General features: G+C 40.5%; 1 protein-coding gene across 8 annotated transcripts in view; it reads right to left on the bottom strand.

The window, feature by feature from the left end:
* Nucleotides 1-13,791, bottom strand: part of abi1a (abl-interactor 1a) — a 56,185-nt gene that overhangs the window by 20,673 nt on the left and 21,721 nt on the right. For all 8 annotated transcript variants that reach the window (XM_023273803.3, XM_023273804.3, XM_023273797.3 and 5 more), the window contains exon 3: nt 157-333. In XM_023273803.3, the coding sequence (XP_023129571.2) occupies nt 157-333 (177 nt within the window). The remainder of the gene's footprint in view (nt 1-156; nt 334-13,791) is intronic.

The following is a 13,791-nucleotide window of genomic DNA, read 5'->3' as shown; positions in this document are numbered from 1 at the left end:
GTGGGAGAGAGAGGAGAAGGAGGGGAGATAGGAATACCTCTGGCGAGAAAGCCAGGAAGGGGGAAGGGAGAGAAAATTAGACATAAAACAAGAAAGTGGAAGAACTAAACTAATGGTGTAGATCTGAAGCAGAAGAAGACACAATAATCTGCTCACCTTAACACCGTGACCGACATCATCCAGTACAGTGTAGTCAATGGGCTTCCTGATGTACCTGACCGGCCGCTCCATGTTGGCCGGCGCTATGATCTTATGAGTCCTCGACGTGTTCTTGTTGGTGGTCAGGATCCCGATCTCCCGCCTGGCCACCTTCTCCTTATGGATGTCCACCGTCTGCAATTCACACAGGGACGACAGGAGAAAGAGGATGAGATCGATGTACAGGACAACTGGGACCTCTGGGATTGAATGAACTCGTCATACAGCAGCTTAAGAAGGTTTAATTCAATCACAAGGCTGTGCTTTTCATCACCAAGGTCTTAATCTTTTTACAACTGCCGGTGCACGCTAATAAAATCGATTGCGGTGCAGACCGGGTCCTGCATGGAATAATGACCGAAACATGTGCGTCTCAACATTTCCTGCTGCAAATTATTGGTGAGGATTAGCTTCATCGCCTAAAATCTACATGCGACAAGACGATTTAGGTAATTATTAAAGCAAAAATACAGAAAACATTAAAACATAAGATAGCGACCGATAACTTGCAATTAAAAGTGATGTTGAGGACACTGCATTAATATTTCAGGCGAATAAAATTAATTAATTACCTATTGTGTACTTGAATCAAGCGTTCACAGATTTCTATTTCCAGAGAAGTGTCTCTTTCATTTTCTTTTAAAAAGAACTAATGCATTATTTATGCTGCTGGAAACCAAGACTGTTTTCTTACTGAAATTGCACCATTGTTTAATAATAACTACCCAATTCTCCTCATAACAAAAAACTTTTTGCCACTCTGTTGGTTTAAAATGACACAAGATTTCTTCATCTAGATTTCCCAAAGTACTTGATTACTGCAATTAGTCAGACTAAGTTGTGCGTATCACTAAATTTGAGCAGCTTTTCCACTTTGATTCGTGCAACAAAGTACAAATAATTTATGCAGTGCAAACTTTTGTGGATGGGAACCTTTAATTTTTTTGGCCTGTGCAGCTTTCCGAACAGTTTCCATCGAGCCCCGAAAGGATCCCAGGAGCAGCTGCCGTCCTGTGAGAGATGAAAGGCCGCAATGTCTGCTGAAAGCAGACCAGTAAAACGACAGTCTCTCACAGGGGGGAAGAAGTCAGCGACCAGCGCCAACAGAGGATTCCTTTCATGCTGCAGTGATCTGGAGCTGGACTGAGCTCCGTCTCTTTATTCTACACTATTCCACTGTATGGCCGACTTAGCCCTCAAGTATCACTCATCCCAGAGTTTAGGGACTCAACGACAACTCCGGTTGGCTGATATGTAGTCCAGTGCAACACGAGTCTGGCTGACATCTCTGGACAATATCAAATCTAGTTTTAAAGCTCGACATTAATGACATGTACGCCCGGGAGCTGACAACAAGCTCTTGTTTCTATATGATGCAAAGCCGATTCTTGTAGGACACGCAGGGGTACAAGAAAGTGGATCGTTCAAAATTACAGAAAAAAAAAAACAGGAATCAATATTTCATAACAGGCAAAGTTGCTCATACATAATTGCTCCCACAGAGACTTCCCATACAAAGGGGAGACATCCGTTCTCTTCCAGTGCACTGTTGTGTCTGTTTGAATTAACAGAGATGACAGAGTGTCGACTGCAGTCATCTTTACTAACCTGAGCTGGGCTGTGCTGCCAGAATACGAGAGGATTTTAATAAAAAGCAATAACTGCAGTGACAAACTCTTCCCAATGAGGTGAACAAACGAGCGCACAAATATTTCACTTTACTTTAAAAGAGCCCCACTTTGATAGGATTTGAGCTTTAACTTCACAGACAGCTCAGAGATCTTCCGGAAATCAGGATGGTCTGCACACAACTGGGCCAAAGTCGAATCGGCCTATTAGGTTTCCATTTGCAGGGCGAGTGATGGGGCTCAGTGATAGGATATGATGGACACAGACAGAAAAAAAAGAGTAAATGAGTACGATGGATTGGCTAATTCTAGACATGGGTTTAATTTCAAAATAAAACTTTAACCCCCTGAACCCCAAAACCTTTGAACAGGTTTAAAAGCCATGCTGTCGTTTAAAAAAATTGCCAAAATTACACAATTTATCAAAATCCTAATCTGTAAAAACTGAAAAATAGTTAGATTTTCAATTTTCCGACAGTCCTTAAACTATTTATCTGTGATGCGCCATTCTGTCTAAAAAATTATCCAAATCTAAGCTTAAAATTGTGATATTTCAGGCGCCCAGATAGTTCAGCTGGCTGAGCAGGGGACCCATAAACAGGGGTTATAGTCCCTGATGCAGCGGTTCATGGGTTTGAATCTATTTACTGCATGTCATTTCCCCAATCTTCTACCCACGTTTGCTGTCTCTCTACACTGTCCTATTTAATAAAGGCAAAAAGGCCCAAAAAATGTAAATAAATGAATAAAAATTGTGATATTTCATCAAAATCACTTCATTCAACGTGTCTTATTTTTTTAAAAATGACAAAAATAAACCCTTTGACTTTAACAGATTCTGTAAAAAACTAAAAATTCTGCATTCCTTCATGAATTGGTGAAGCCATTAACGGTTCAGCTGTGACAAACAGTCGCGTGACAAAAATTCAGAAACTTTTTTGGCAGAACTGGGCTGAACTACAGGCTGTGTAAAAATGTAAGTAGTAAAATATCTATAATATGTTACTATTTCTCTCCAGTACAATAAAACCTAAAGGCATTTTTTAAATTTATGTTGTAAAACAGATAAAGATATTTTACTTTTTATGATTTAAGGCACTATACACAACATTTTTGAACTTTCTCTGCTTCAAATCATGGTTGTGCTGTTTCCATAGAGGTTGAGGACTTGATACTGTAGCGAAAAACAAACCAAGAGTGAGTAAAAATGAAAGAGGAGCCAACAAATAAAATGCCCAGAAAATATTTTGTGTTCAAAGGACTGACCGTACTTCCCTAAAAAATGCTGTACTCTCCACTGATTCTAAATAAAAATGATGCCATATGCTTTGTGGGCTATGAGGAAGTAGATGTTTCCAGCCAAAATTTATAAAAAAAAATCACATCATAAACCACTGAAAGAAGCTATTCCTCAACCAGACAATTGTTGCTGTAGCTATAGTGGGAAAGCAGCTGTTCTTGGCTAAACATACTCTGCTGATAACCGAACAGCGTGTGGACAAACATCACTGCAGCTGGCAAAGGAGAGGAAGTGAGAAGCTGACACGGTGTGAGTTCATCTCCTTCCTGTATGCCGAGAAAATAGCCCCGCTGCTGATGTTACACAAGTGTTGACAGAAGGGTAAATCTGAAACCACCTTCTTCAGCAAACTTGCGCACAGCGAGTGGTCGCACCCTGTCAGGAGCGCATCGCTAATCCACTGACCAGTGCCCAAAGAACATTAAATGGATCTAACAAAAATACAAAGGTCTAAGTAGAAAAGCGCATTCTGGCCCAACCTCTTTCAACTGACCCAGTGGGGGAACTTCAATCTGAGCAACGGCTACTTAAAAGCCTGTCTCTTCCCTCCACTGACTTCTCAACTGGCACTAAAAGGTGTTTACTTGATCCCAGCGGTCCATCTGGTCAGTGGAAAGACACTGAACTCTCGGACTCGTCTTGCCAAACTGAAAGGTGGATGATTCACATGTGCTCTCCACCACTGTCACCCATATGTTTGAGGCCGGCGGTTGTTTTCCCAGAACACTGAGCAGTTTTGGCTCTGCTGTTTGGCTTATCCATCAGCTACAGGCTTTTAGGATTTAAAGTGCCTTGCCTTTTTTTGACCTGCTCTTCTTACTCATAGCCTTATTTATCTCCTAGTTCGTCTTCATCTGCATCCTTTGACTGTTGTCTTTTCTTTTTATCCCACTAATTCTTCTCCAATTCTTCCCACACCCACTAAGGAGTCATCCACCTATGACTAGAGTGAGGATTTAGGTCATACATTAGAACCGCAGCCAACATCATCATCATCATCCACACAATCTAGCCAGACAGAAGACATAAAAAAAAAATCCAATGGAGAGTTTTTACCATTTTGGGATGCAAGTGAGTCAGTACAGTGGCTGCCACAATGACAGATGTGTGTTGTGTTGTTCGTAGCAACAAGTGCCTAAATATTTGTGAGGTATTTATTTCCTTTTAAGCCCGATTGTTGCCATTTCGTTGAAAGGCTGCACTTGGAAGGTTCGCAGCTCTAAGTGGGAACAGCTATTTTGAATGTTTGAACTTCAGCACCCAGGAATCCAGTGATGTGCCATCGTGCCTCTCGGTGAAACCAGCCTGCCAAAAATGCTTTTTGGATACAAAAGAGATAACAGGAAAAGATCTCTGGACAGAGTCACAGTAGGAAAAAAAAGTCTCATATTTTAATTTGTTGTTTGCTTGAATTTATGTTAAGCAAAAAAAGGTGCTGATGCTACTTAACAGCCCCAATTTCTAGCTCTAGCTCTCAAGTGCAGGATGAAAGTTTGTCAAAGTCATCTGACTGAAAGGTGCATTTTTTATATGGGAGGCCTAGGAGGGACTACACCATCTCAAAAACTCATGAAAACTAAACTTTGCAAGCATTATATGGAAGTAACGCTGTGATATACAGTGCTCCTGTAGCTCTCTGTAGTGATTTCTCTAGTTGACAAAAACAATTCAAGTTATTGATGAAGCTGAATCCCACAAGAGTTTCAGTTTATTCTTCTATGTCTCATTGAATTCATGTATCTGCATTTGTTTTGCCCCATGTTTAGGCATTTAAAGAATGTGAGCAATATGATAATATATATTCTATGTTAAAGTGTGAGCTGTCATAGATTTTACTGTGGCATACAATCATTTCAGTATCTATGGAATTGTTGAGCAGCAGCTGCTTTATGGTGACATTGCATTTTTTAACAAGAGTATTTTGTATTTTTTTAAAAAATACATCCCCAATAAAATATCTAATAATAAATTTGGCTCTGTTGCAATCACCTCTTTCTATCTGTAGTTCCCACTCTGCAGCAACGCTAAATCCACAAGAGCCTACAAACACTGAAACATAAATATTTAAATGTTCTCTTTTGGACATATGTAAAACATTATTCAAAAAAAGTAAGCAATTTCAACAATTTTTCGTGTTTCTATGAATATATATTGCTCCAAATTTCCAATTATCTGTCTCCTTAGATACTGTAAATCCCACATCGGTGTCTCTTATCTTTCAGTCACACTCTCTCCAGTCAGAATCATCTTCTATGACAGCATTTTTCCTGCTTATCATCTGTGACAGCCACGATGAACCTGGCCCTATGAACTCATTTTCAGCCGTCATTAATTTATTTAAAGGACTTCACACAAGCTTTCAGAAAGTCCTACAGGTCAAACTGGGGTAATGAGACAATTCTAGGGCTGCCTGACTTAGAAAGAGTCACTATAAATGGACTTAGCTTAGCAATAATGAGGCTAACTAGCTATAATTTATTACTCTCTGCAGAAGACTCTTACAATGGTATTCTATCTCTCTCTAGTCAAACAGAATAGCTGATGTTGTGTGGTCCTCAAATCTAAGACAACCCCCACTTTTTTAAAACCTAATTTCCAGTAAAAGACATTGTCTTATTCAGGCCAGCAAGCTACACTGCTCAGACAAGCGATGAGAGTTTGAATGCTTGGAAAACAGGTCACACATTGACAGAATTCGTCCACACAACATCAGCAGAGGAGGATAAATCTCTCAGTGCAACAGCACAGCCAATCAAAGGACCAGGACTGGAATTTTGGAGCCTTGCACAAACGCAACTTGACAACTTCCCGCCAGACAAACACACACTGTTTTGGGAGAATGAGGTACGTAGCGACCGAAAAGAGGAAAAAAAAAACACGTCTGTAGACTTTGATATGGGATTGAGACAGCCGGTTTCACTTCAGCACATGTTGGAGAGAGAAGAAAACAGCCTTTTCAGCACTTTGGCAGACCAGCCGCGGGATGATATCCTCAGTATTATGCCAACTATGCACAAACACACAAAACAAAACAAAACAAAAAAATAAGGGAGCACAGCATGTACTGTAGGCGTAGTAAGCTTGAGCTGCACACAGCACGAGGAGAAAAAGCCACTACTAGACAAACACACCCAACATACCAATGCGTCTATGTGTACGTGTGGCTTGCCAGCTCAGACAAATGTGCCAATGGTTAATGATAGAGTTTAACCGTATGATGATTCTAAGAGTTTAAAGAAAAAAGCTCAGCAAACTGGCGGAGAGGCATCTTGTTCCTCTGAGATACCACACACACAAAACTGAACAGTATTCCAAGAACATACGAACATGAACTATTTTTACGGCCATAAATCAGAACTACACGTGATTATGAAGTAAGAATAAACCACAGGACGTTTCTGGCTAAGAGCTAAGACGAGATTGTCTTTACAGCAGTCCAGGAATTTAACATCCTTGTTCTGTGGGATTATAAGGAGATAACTACGACCAAACGTCTGTTAAACATATTTGAACCTCAATTTCCAGCTTACTGCAGACTGAGGATTTATCACAACGGTCAGACGGCCTGATGAGGACGAGAATGTCTTTTCTTTTCACTGTTATTGTCCCAGGAAAACTTCACCGGGCCCAGATGCCCTTTTCCTGGCTCTCACTGTTACCCGCATTCACCCTGGAGAGCGGATTTGAACAATTTGCGATGCCCGGCGCGTTTCGACCAGTAATTTTACGAGAAAGTGCTGAAGTGTGCTTTTTCTGCTGCACCCACTTACTCTTAACCTGCTCGGTCTGTTTCTGCGACAGTTATTTCCTGTATTTCCTGAAATAACTTCTTCCGAAAAGAGCCCAGATTATGGGAAACAAGAGCTTGAATTCAGTTGTACAGTCAAGACATCATGTGGCCTTGTTGCATAATTATGCAAGGCAGCTGATCTTTGTAGAGATATTGTCATGTCTGCCTCGCTTATACTGGTGTCCTGACTATATGACTGTTAAAAGGGACACGTTTAGAGGCAGAAAATGTTTAATTGCGTCACTTAGATACTCTAAATTGTTGCATAATGTCTGTTAAGATTAGCTGACGATGAACAACAACAATTCGTATTTTAAAATTTTATCTGTTAACCTTAAATTAAAGTTAGTTGCAGCTATGTTTTGTTAAGAAAATACCCAAAGTTCATATGCACGGTTCAAAAATTCCTCATGTTTGCACAGCACTGAAAATACAATTTGGTTATTGGACTGATTTAAATGTACATTTCTGTTTAACTTACTGGGAAATTAGTCATTAGGAACATCCTTTATTTAGGGAAGTAGCCTCTAAGTCTTTAGCATTGTGACTAATTGCAATGAAGCAATGTCTATACTGTCCATGTTTTACCATTTAAGAATCAAGTAAAACTTTGTGATAAGGTCAGATATGTTGATGATTGATTTCTGGCTACTGTTTCATACTGACAGGATTTGGTGTTGAGCTTCAGCACTTTTGTGATACAAACCAGAATCTGTAATGACTAAATCATGAATAAATCCCTATTTTTTTACTATCTGGTAACTATATTTCATGCAGATCATGTTTTTGTACAGATACAGAACTTTAGACAACATTAAAGTCACATAAACCCCTGCAGAACACATTTTGTTTAGTTTAAACACATGAAATACAACTTTGTGAGCTATAATGATGCTGGTGGGTGGATTTCATCCGTTTTGCACAGAACCACAACATTTCCCAGTTTGCAGTCTTTGTGCAAAGCTAACAGGCTACTGACTGTAGCTTAAATTTTAATGAGAGTGGTATTGATCTTGTCGATTAACTCACAGGCCAGAAGTGAGTACACCTATTTTCCAAAGTATCAAAATATTTCAAGAGCCCTGTGAACTCCAAGCAGTTTCTGGGCGTTTTTACTGCTTAAATTTTAAATTGTTTACATACTTGTCTCCTATCTGCTCTCTGTAATCACACAGCCTGCAGTTCATCCCAGTTCAGTCGAAAAAGTCCCAGAATTTTGGCTACGAGACTGTTGGCTGCAGGTGAATCACTAATGGCAAGGAATTTTATTTTTACAGAATGTGTTTATTGCAAACTACTTCTTTTTATGGCAAATTTTTAAACAAAACCTGTAAAATAAAGTGATGTTGACAAAATATTATGATTTTAATAAATAATTTGGTCATATTTTCCTGACAGAGCAGCACACCATTGATGAGTAGGTCAGTGACCGTCAGAAAGTTGACAATCCCATGATTCTTTTTATTTATAAGGTTCTGACTCAGAAAAATTGTGTAATTTTGGCAATTTAAAAAAAAAATAACATGTCAGTCAAACCTGGCAGTGAACTTTGGGATTCAGATGGACGTTTGATACGTTTGGGTTGTTCTGTTACATAGAAAAATGTTTTGATAGAAGTTGTCAAAGAATACAATGCATTGTTTAGGTTCTGTTACAGAAATTCATCACCTGTGTCTCAACAATTATGCTTAAAATAGCATCAGGAAGTCTCAAATGATACCCAACCCTACATTCTAGGAAAACTATCCAATATTTCACAAGACAAAGTGAAGATTACAGAGAAGTCAGAGGAAATACTGTAATTTAATCATTCCTTTTTGTTCTTTGCTGTCAATCACTCATGACCCTGCAGGTTGGGTTTGGGGATTTTGGGCCAAACCCTCCAGAACCACTGTCCTCGAGCACTTTGCCCCAGATCTGAACCTCTGGTCACATGCCTGCTCACACCTCTTGGCTGCTGCAGCTCCCACTCTTCTGTCCTCTGGTTCTCACTGTTTGCAGCCTCATCTGCAATCCAACACTCCCAACTCCGAGCCAAAACGGCTGTCGAAGCAGAGCGAATGCCTCTTTGTCTGCTCTGTTTCTCAGCATGACTACAGCCAGAACATCTGAAGCCCGTCATCTGTGGACTCGAACAGTCGTCCAAAAGGCCTTAGCGCAACACGGAGCTTCCATCTGCACTCCGAGCCAAAACGAGAGGTCACTCGCCCCGTGGGGAGTTCATAGTTTGGCAGGATCTCGTTCAACATCCCTCAAAAACCGGATTCCTCTGGTAAAGCTAACAACCCATGTGTGGCGTGACGAAGCCAGAAGCGGAGGTTGTGAGAATTGGACGAGTGCGAGACGAACTCTCCCACTCTCACAACAGAGAGATTAAAAAAAACACGCCATTAAAAAGAGTCAGGACAGCATGCCAAGGTCGATGCTTTGTTTGCTAACACAGCACATATGGAAACACCTCGGCTGACTTTTGCCAATCTCACTTTGGGCTGCAGCCAAAACAGCATTCGGACTGAGCCCTGAAGTTTACATACAAGCTGAGCGTAAAGCCTCTGTCTCGCCAGACAACAACAAAGAAAACAAACACCGAAAGCTCAGCTGCAAAGTGTGTCTTCTGAGGTGGGAAAAAAAAAGCTTTTTCTAATCAGTCGTGTTTATATACAGCTGTCAAATAATTACTCTTACACGGGGAGGAACTGCAGAGCAGAGGTGCAATGATTAGCTGGAGCTGCAGAGGGTTGTTAGGTGGGAAAGAATGCACTGGTGACAGCGCTCTGCAGTGGGAAAGGGGATGGAGAAGGAAGAAACCACGGAGCTGGTGATTCATTTCACATCATCGCTCACTCCCCTTCAACCTCCGTGCATGCAGGATAGAGTCATAATGGAGCGGCCGTGCGCGGTCACACTTCATATCCGAGGCGTAAACCCTGCAGGATGCAAATGCAGCAACAGTCTCATGCACGACTGGGTCTGAATTTAACTGACGAATAAAACAGGTGATTGACAGACAAATCAGCAAGTGTCTGAAGTGCTGAAAATATTCATTTAGTAAATCATTTCACTGTCAAGCTGCCTGCTTATATAAAGAGCGATTGTTGTTTTCTATTGTTGCTTCGCCTGTTGGGTTATTTGTTGTGCAAAACAAGCAATTTAAGATGTCAACTTGGAAACAATTTCTACACTAATTGAAAAAAAATATATCAACGTATTAACTGCTAATGAAAATGAAGTATTTCACTGCAGTCCCAATGACTAGTTAGAAGGATGCTTTCTCCAGACAAAAAAAAAAATAATAATAATCATGAAAAAAAAAATGACTATAAATAATAAATGCCAAAATCATGTTTTGTGGTTTGGGGTATTTTTAAATTTTATTTTTTTGCATCTGACAAAGTACAACAACTGACAACGAGGTGGAAGAAGATGAAGAAGACAAAGAAGAAGAAGAAAGAGGAGAAGAAGGAGAAGATGAAGAAGAAGAAGGAGGTGAAGGAGATGAAGGAGGAGGAGATGAAGAAGGCAGATGATAAGAAGAAGGAGGAGGAGATGATGGAGAAGAATGAGGAGGAGAAGGAGATGAAGAAGGTGGATGAGAAGAAGGAGAAGAAGAAGAAGGAAGAGGAGATGATGAAGAAGAAGGAGGAGGAGGAGGAGATGAAGAAGACAAAGAAGATAAAGAAGAAAGAGGAGAAAGAGATGAAGAAGAAGGAGATGAAGAAGGAGGAGACATAGTTGCACTGCAAATCAGCATCGTTTCTGTCTGCTTAAGTAGATCTTTGTTCTGTGTGCAGTAATGTTAAACACACACATCAGCTAAGTATCTACCAGTAATTAACAAACTGAACTGTGTAAAATAATAATAATAATAATAATAAAACTGAAGTGCTCCCAACAGAACAGCATTTATCAGCAGTCTTCCACTCGGCTTCCTTTAGCAATAACAGTATCTGTAATAAGTCTTTTACAGTATTGGAGGAGCAGCTCTGCAAAATGGAAAATAAATGAGAGCTGCAGGAACTAGTCGGGTCCCAGTAGTTAGTACAGACAAACCCAGCAGACGCACTGTTAACCGTGGGAACTGGTTGATGCTGAACCAGTAAACGCCGATTATCTAACATGGCATTTTTATTGGTCCATCACTAATAAATACTGCACATCTGTGGGAAGTCGACACATTTGTAATCAATTGCACTGACATTTATTTGTGTGAGTTAATCAATTACTTGTTTAAGGACAAAGAATACATATCACAAGTTGTCAGAGCTGAATACGTTACCATACATCTGTTGTTGTTGTTGTTGTTGTTGTTGTGTGAAAACAGCAAATCCCTAAACTGGAGAGATTTTAATTAATTAATCTATTAAAATTGCATTCATGCTGTCTGCTGTTCAAGTAATCAACTGAGGGCTAAAAATAACAGCGACACTGCAAGTACAGCCATGCCTTTTGATTGGGTTTTTACTAAGTTTCAGAAGCCTTTCAGTGCAGCTGAAAAGATTAATTGGTTAGTCGATGAACACAAAATTAGTCTGCAACAATTTTAATGATTTGCTTTTCTTTAATCACGCATTTTTGAGGCTCTGGTTTGTTTCTCACTGATGCTATGATTTGCTATGTTTTGGGTTTTGTACAATTTTAAACAGGTTCTCTTCAATTTTTGGGCTATTGTTCAAGACATCTAAAAATGAATTATAACAGGAATTTTAACAATTACTTAATCTTTTAGGAGCATTTATCTAACAATAACATAACAAAAATAATCTTTATTGCACTTACATTTTGTATTAAAGCCATAAATAACAGCATTTCCTTTAAAATGTCATTTTACTCTCACTAATTCCAAACTTTTCAACACTAAAACCATGTTTTTAACTTCAGAAAAGAGGAAAATAAATCCTGAATGAGCAGAGGTTCTAACAAGTACAAAGAAGGTACTCTTTTGTAGAGAACAGGAAAGTTAAAAAGAGAAAAGATCCAAGGCATTCTTCTGGCAAAAAGTTATAAAATCATCATCTGAATAGGGGCTTTTTAACTTATTGCCAGAAGAGAGCTTTGGATCTCTATGTCTTCTCAAACCCATGTTTTTAACGTTTAAACAACCCCCTTTCAGACACAAGCGACCACACAAAGCTCTGACCACACAGACACATCACTGTAATCCACTGAAAACAGACAAAAATGCATGTAGAATGAGTGTAAATACCCAGAAAGTGACAAATACAGGCGGAATCTGCATTTCACAGCCTGGCAAGTGGGAGAGACCACCGGGAGAGGCAGGAGGGAGACCAAAATACACAGCGAGAGGAGGGATCAGCAGGAAACACAAGGAACACACACAACACACACACACACACACACACACACACACAACACACTCAGACCTACAAGGCCTCATTTCCTGTTTGGATGAGTGCCATTCTTCCTCGACGGGAGGTCAAGAAGTCGTCAATGCAGCACACAGACGTAACATTAAGTCTTTACAAGTGTGTGTCTTATCACGCCACTGCACACACACACACACACACACACACGCACACACACAGGCATCAGAGTGCAACAGCATGCAACTGTACTCCCGAGGAATGAGGACTGGAATGAAAAATAACCGAATGTGTGTCAAGCTGAGCTCATAAATACAAACCGAATCCTCACTCTGAAGGCAAAACGGCGGGGCTGACTCGTGTGATCAGATAAGAATATTGTGTAACTGCAGTAGCAGCATCTCGGTGAACCTCGTGTGTGTGTGTTTGTCTGCTGCTTTGTTGCATTCGGGCCTGTTGTTGCGCTGCTTCATCACTGTGGTCATTGGGTTCAATCTGCACGTGAGCCAGACTCCAAATGTAAGTGCGACTGATTGGTATTATTGTAAATACACCTGCACCGGCAAACCTCGGAGCTGTAAAATGCATTTTCGACAATCCCAGACATAAATCAATCAGTCTTTTCTTACTGCACGCTGGCTGCTGCTCTTTAACACAATCTCCATTTGATTCATCAACACTAAGTGGTCAATTTCGTGCACATTTCCTTTTATTTTAATAGTGCTTTACTCATACTGGGCTGTCTGAAGACTCCCATTAAGGTTTTGCTGACCAGAGTTTCCCACAATTGTTGCCTGAGTCGGGGGCTGCACAGTGGCGTAGTGGTTAGCACTTTCGCCTTGCAGTAAGAAGGTCCCTGGTTCGCGTCCCGGCTTTCCCGGGATCTTTCTGCATGGAGTTTGCATGTTCTCCCTGTGCATGCGTGGGTTTTCTCCGGGTACTCCGGCTTCCTCCCACAGTCCAAAAATATGCTGAAGTTAATTGATTATTCTAAATTGCCCGTAGGTGTGAATGTGTGAGTGCTTGTTTGTCTTTGTATGTGGCCCTGCGACAGACTGGCGACCTGTCTAGGGTGTCCCCTGCCTTCGCCCGAGTCAGCTGGGATAGGCTCCAGCACCCCCCGTGACCCTAGTGAGGATTAAGCGGTGTATAGATAATGGATGGATGGATGTTGCCTGAGTCAGTGTTCCTTCCCTGACTGACATGCTGTCATGAGTCATGATGTTCCACACGACAAGATGCAAAGAACTGAATTGTAGGGAATTTCCTCAGAGCGTGGCACTAAAAAGATGCACGCAAAACATCAAAACGCCTTCATTTATAGCTCAGAATGCATGTGGGCGTCGGTGAGTATACATGCATCACTGGCTATTTTGAGCTTCCAGGCTTTCATGCTCAATTTGGCAGTGATGTCTTTGCTTTGTTCTTGTTTTTATATCTATTAACACATGCATGCATTAGAGGAACAGAATATTGTGACTCATTAAAATGGAACCTGCACAATTAGATATTATCTATTGAAATATTCTAATTAGTTCTGACTTGTAAGCCTGA

This window comes from Amphiprion ocellaris, chromosome 22, assembly GCF_022539595.1.
Source record: "Amphiprion ocellaris isolate individual 3 ecotype Okinawa chromosome 22, ASM2253959v1, whole genome shotgun sequence".
Classification (NCBI taxonomy): Eukaryota; Metazoa; Chordata; class Actinopteri; family Pomacentridae; genus Amphiprion; species Amphiprion ocellaris.
Note: the sequence above shows the minus strand (reverse complement) of the source record. Positions and strands in the feature narration are given on the sequence as shown.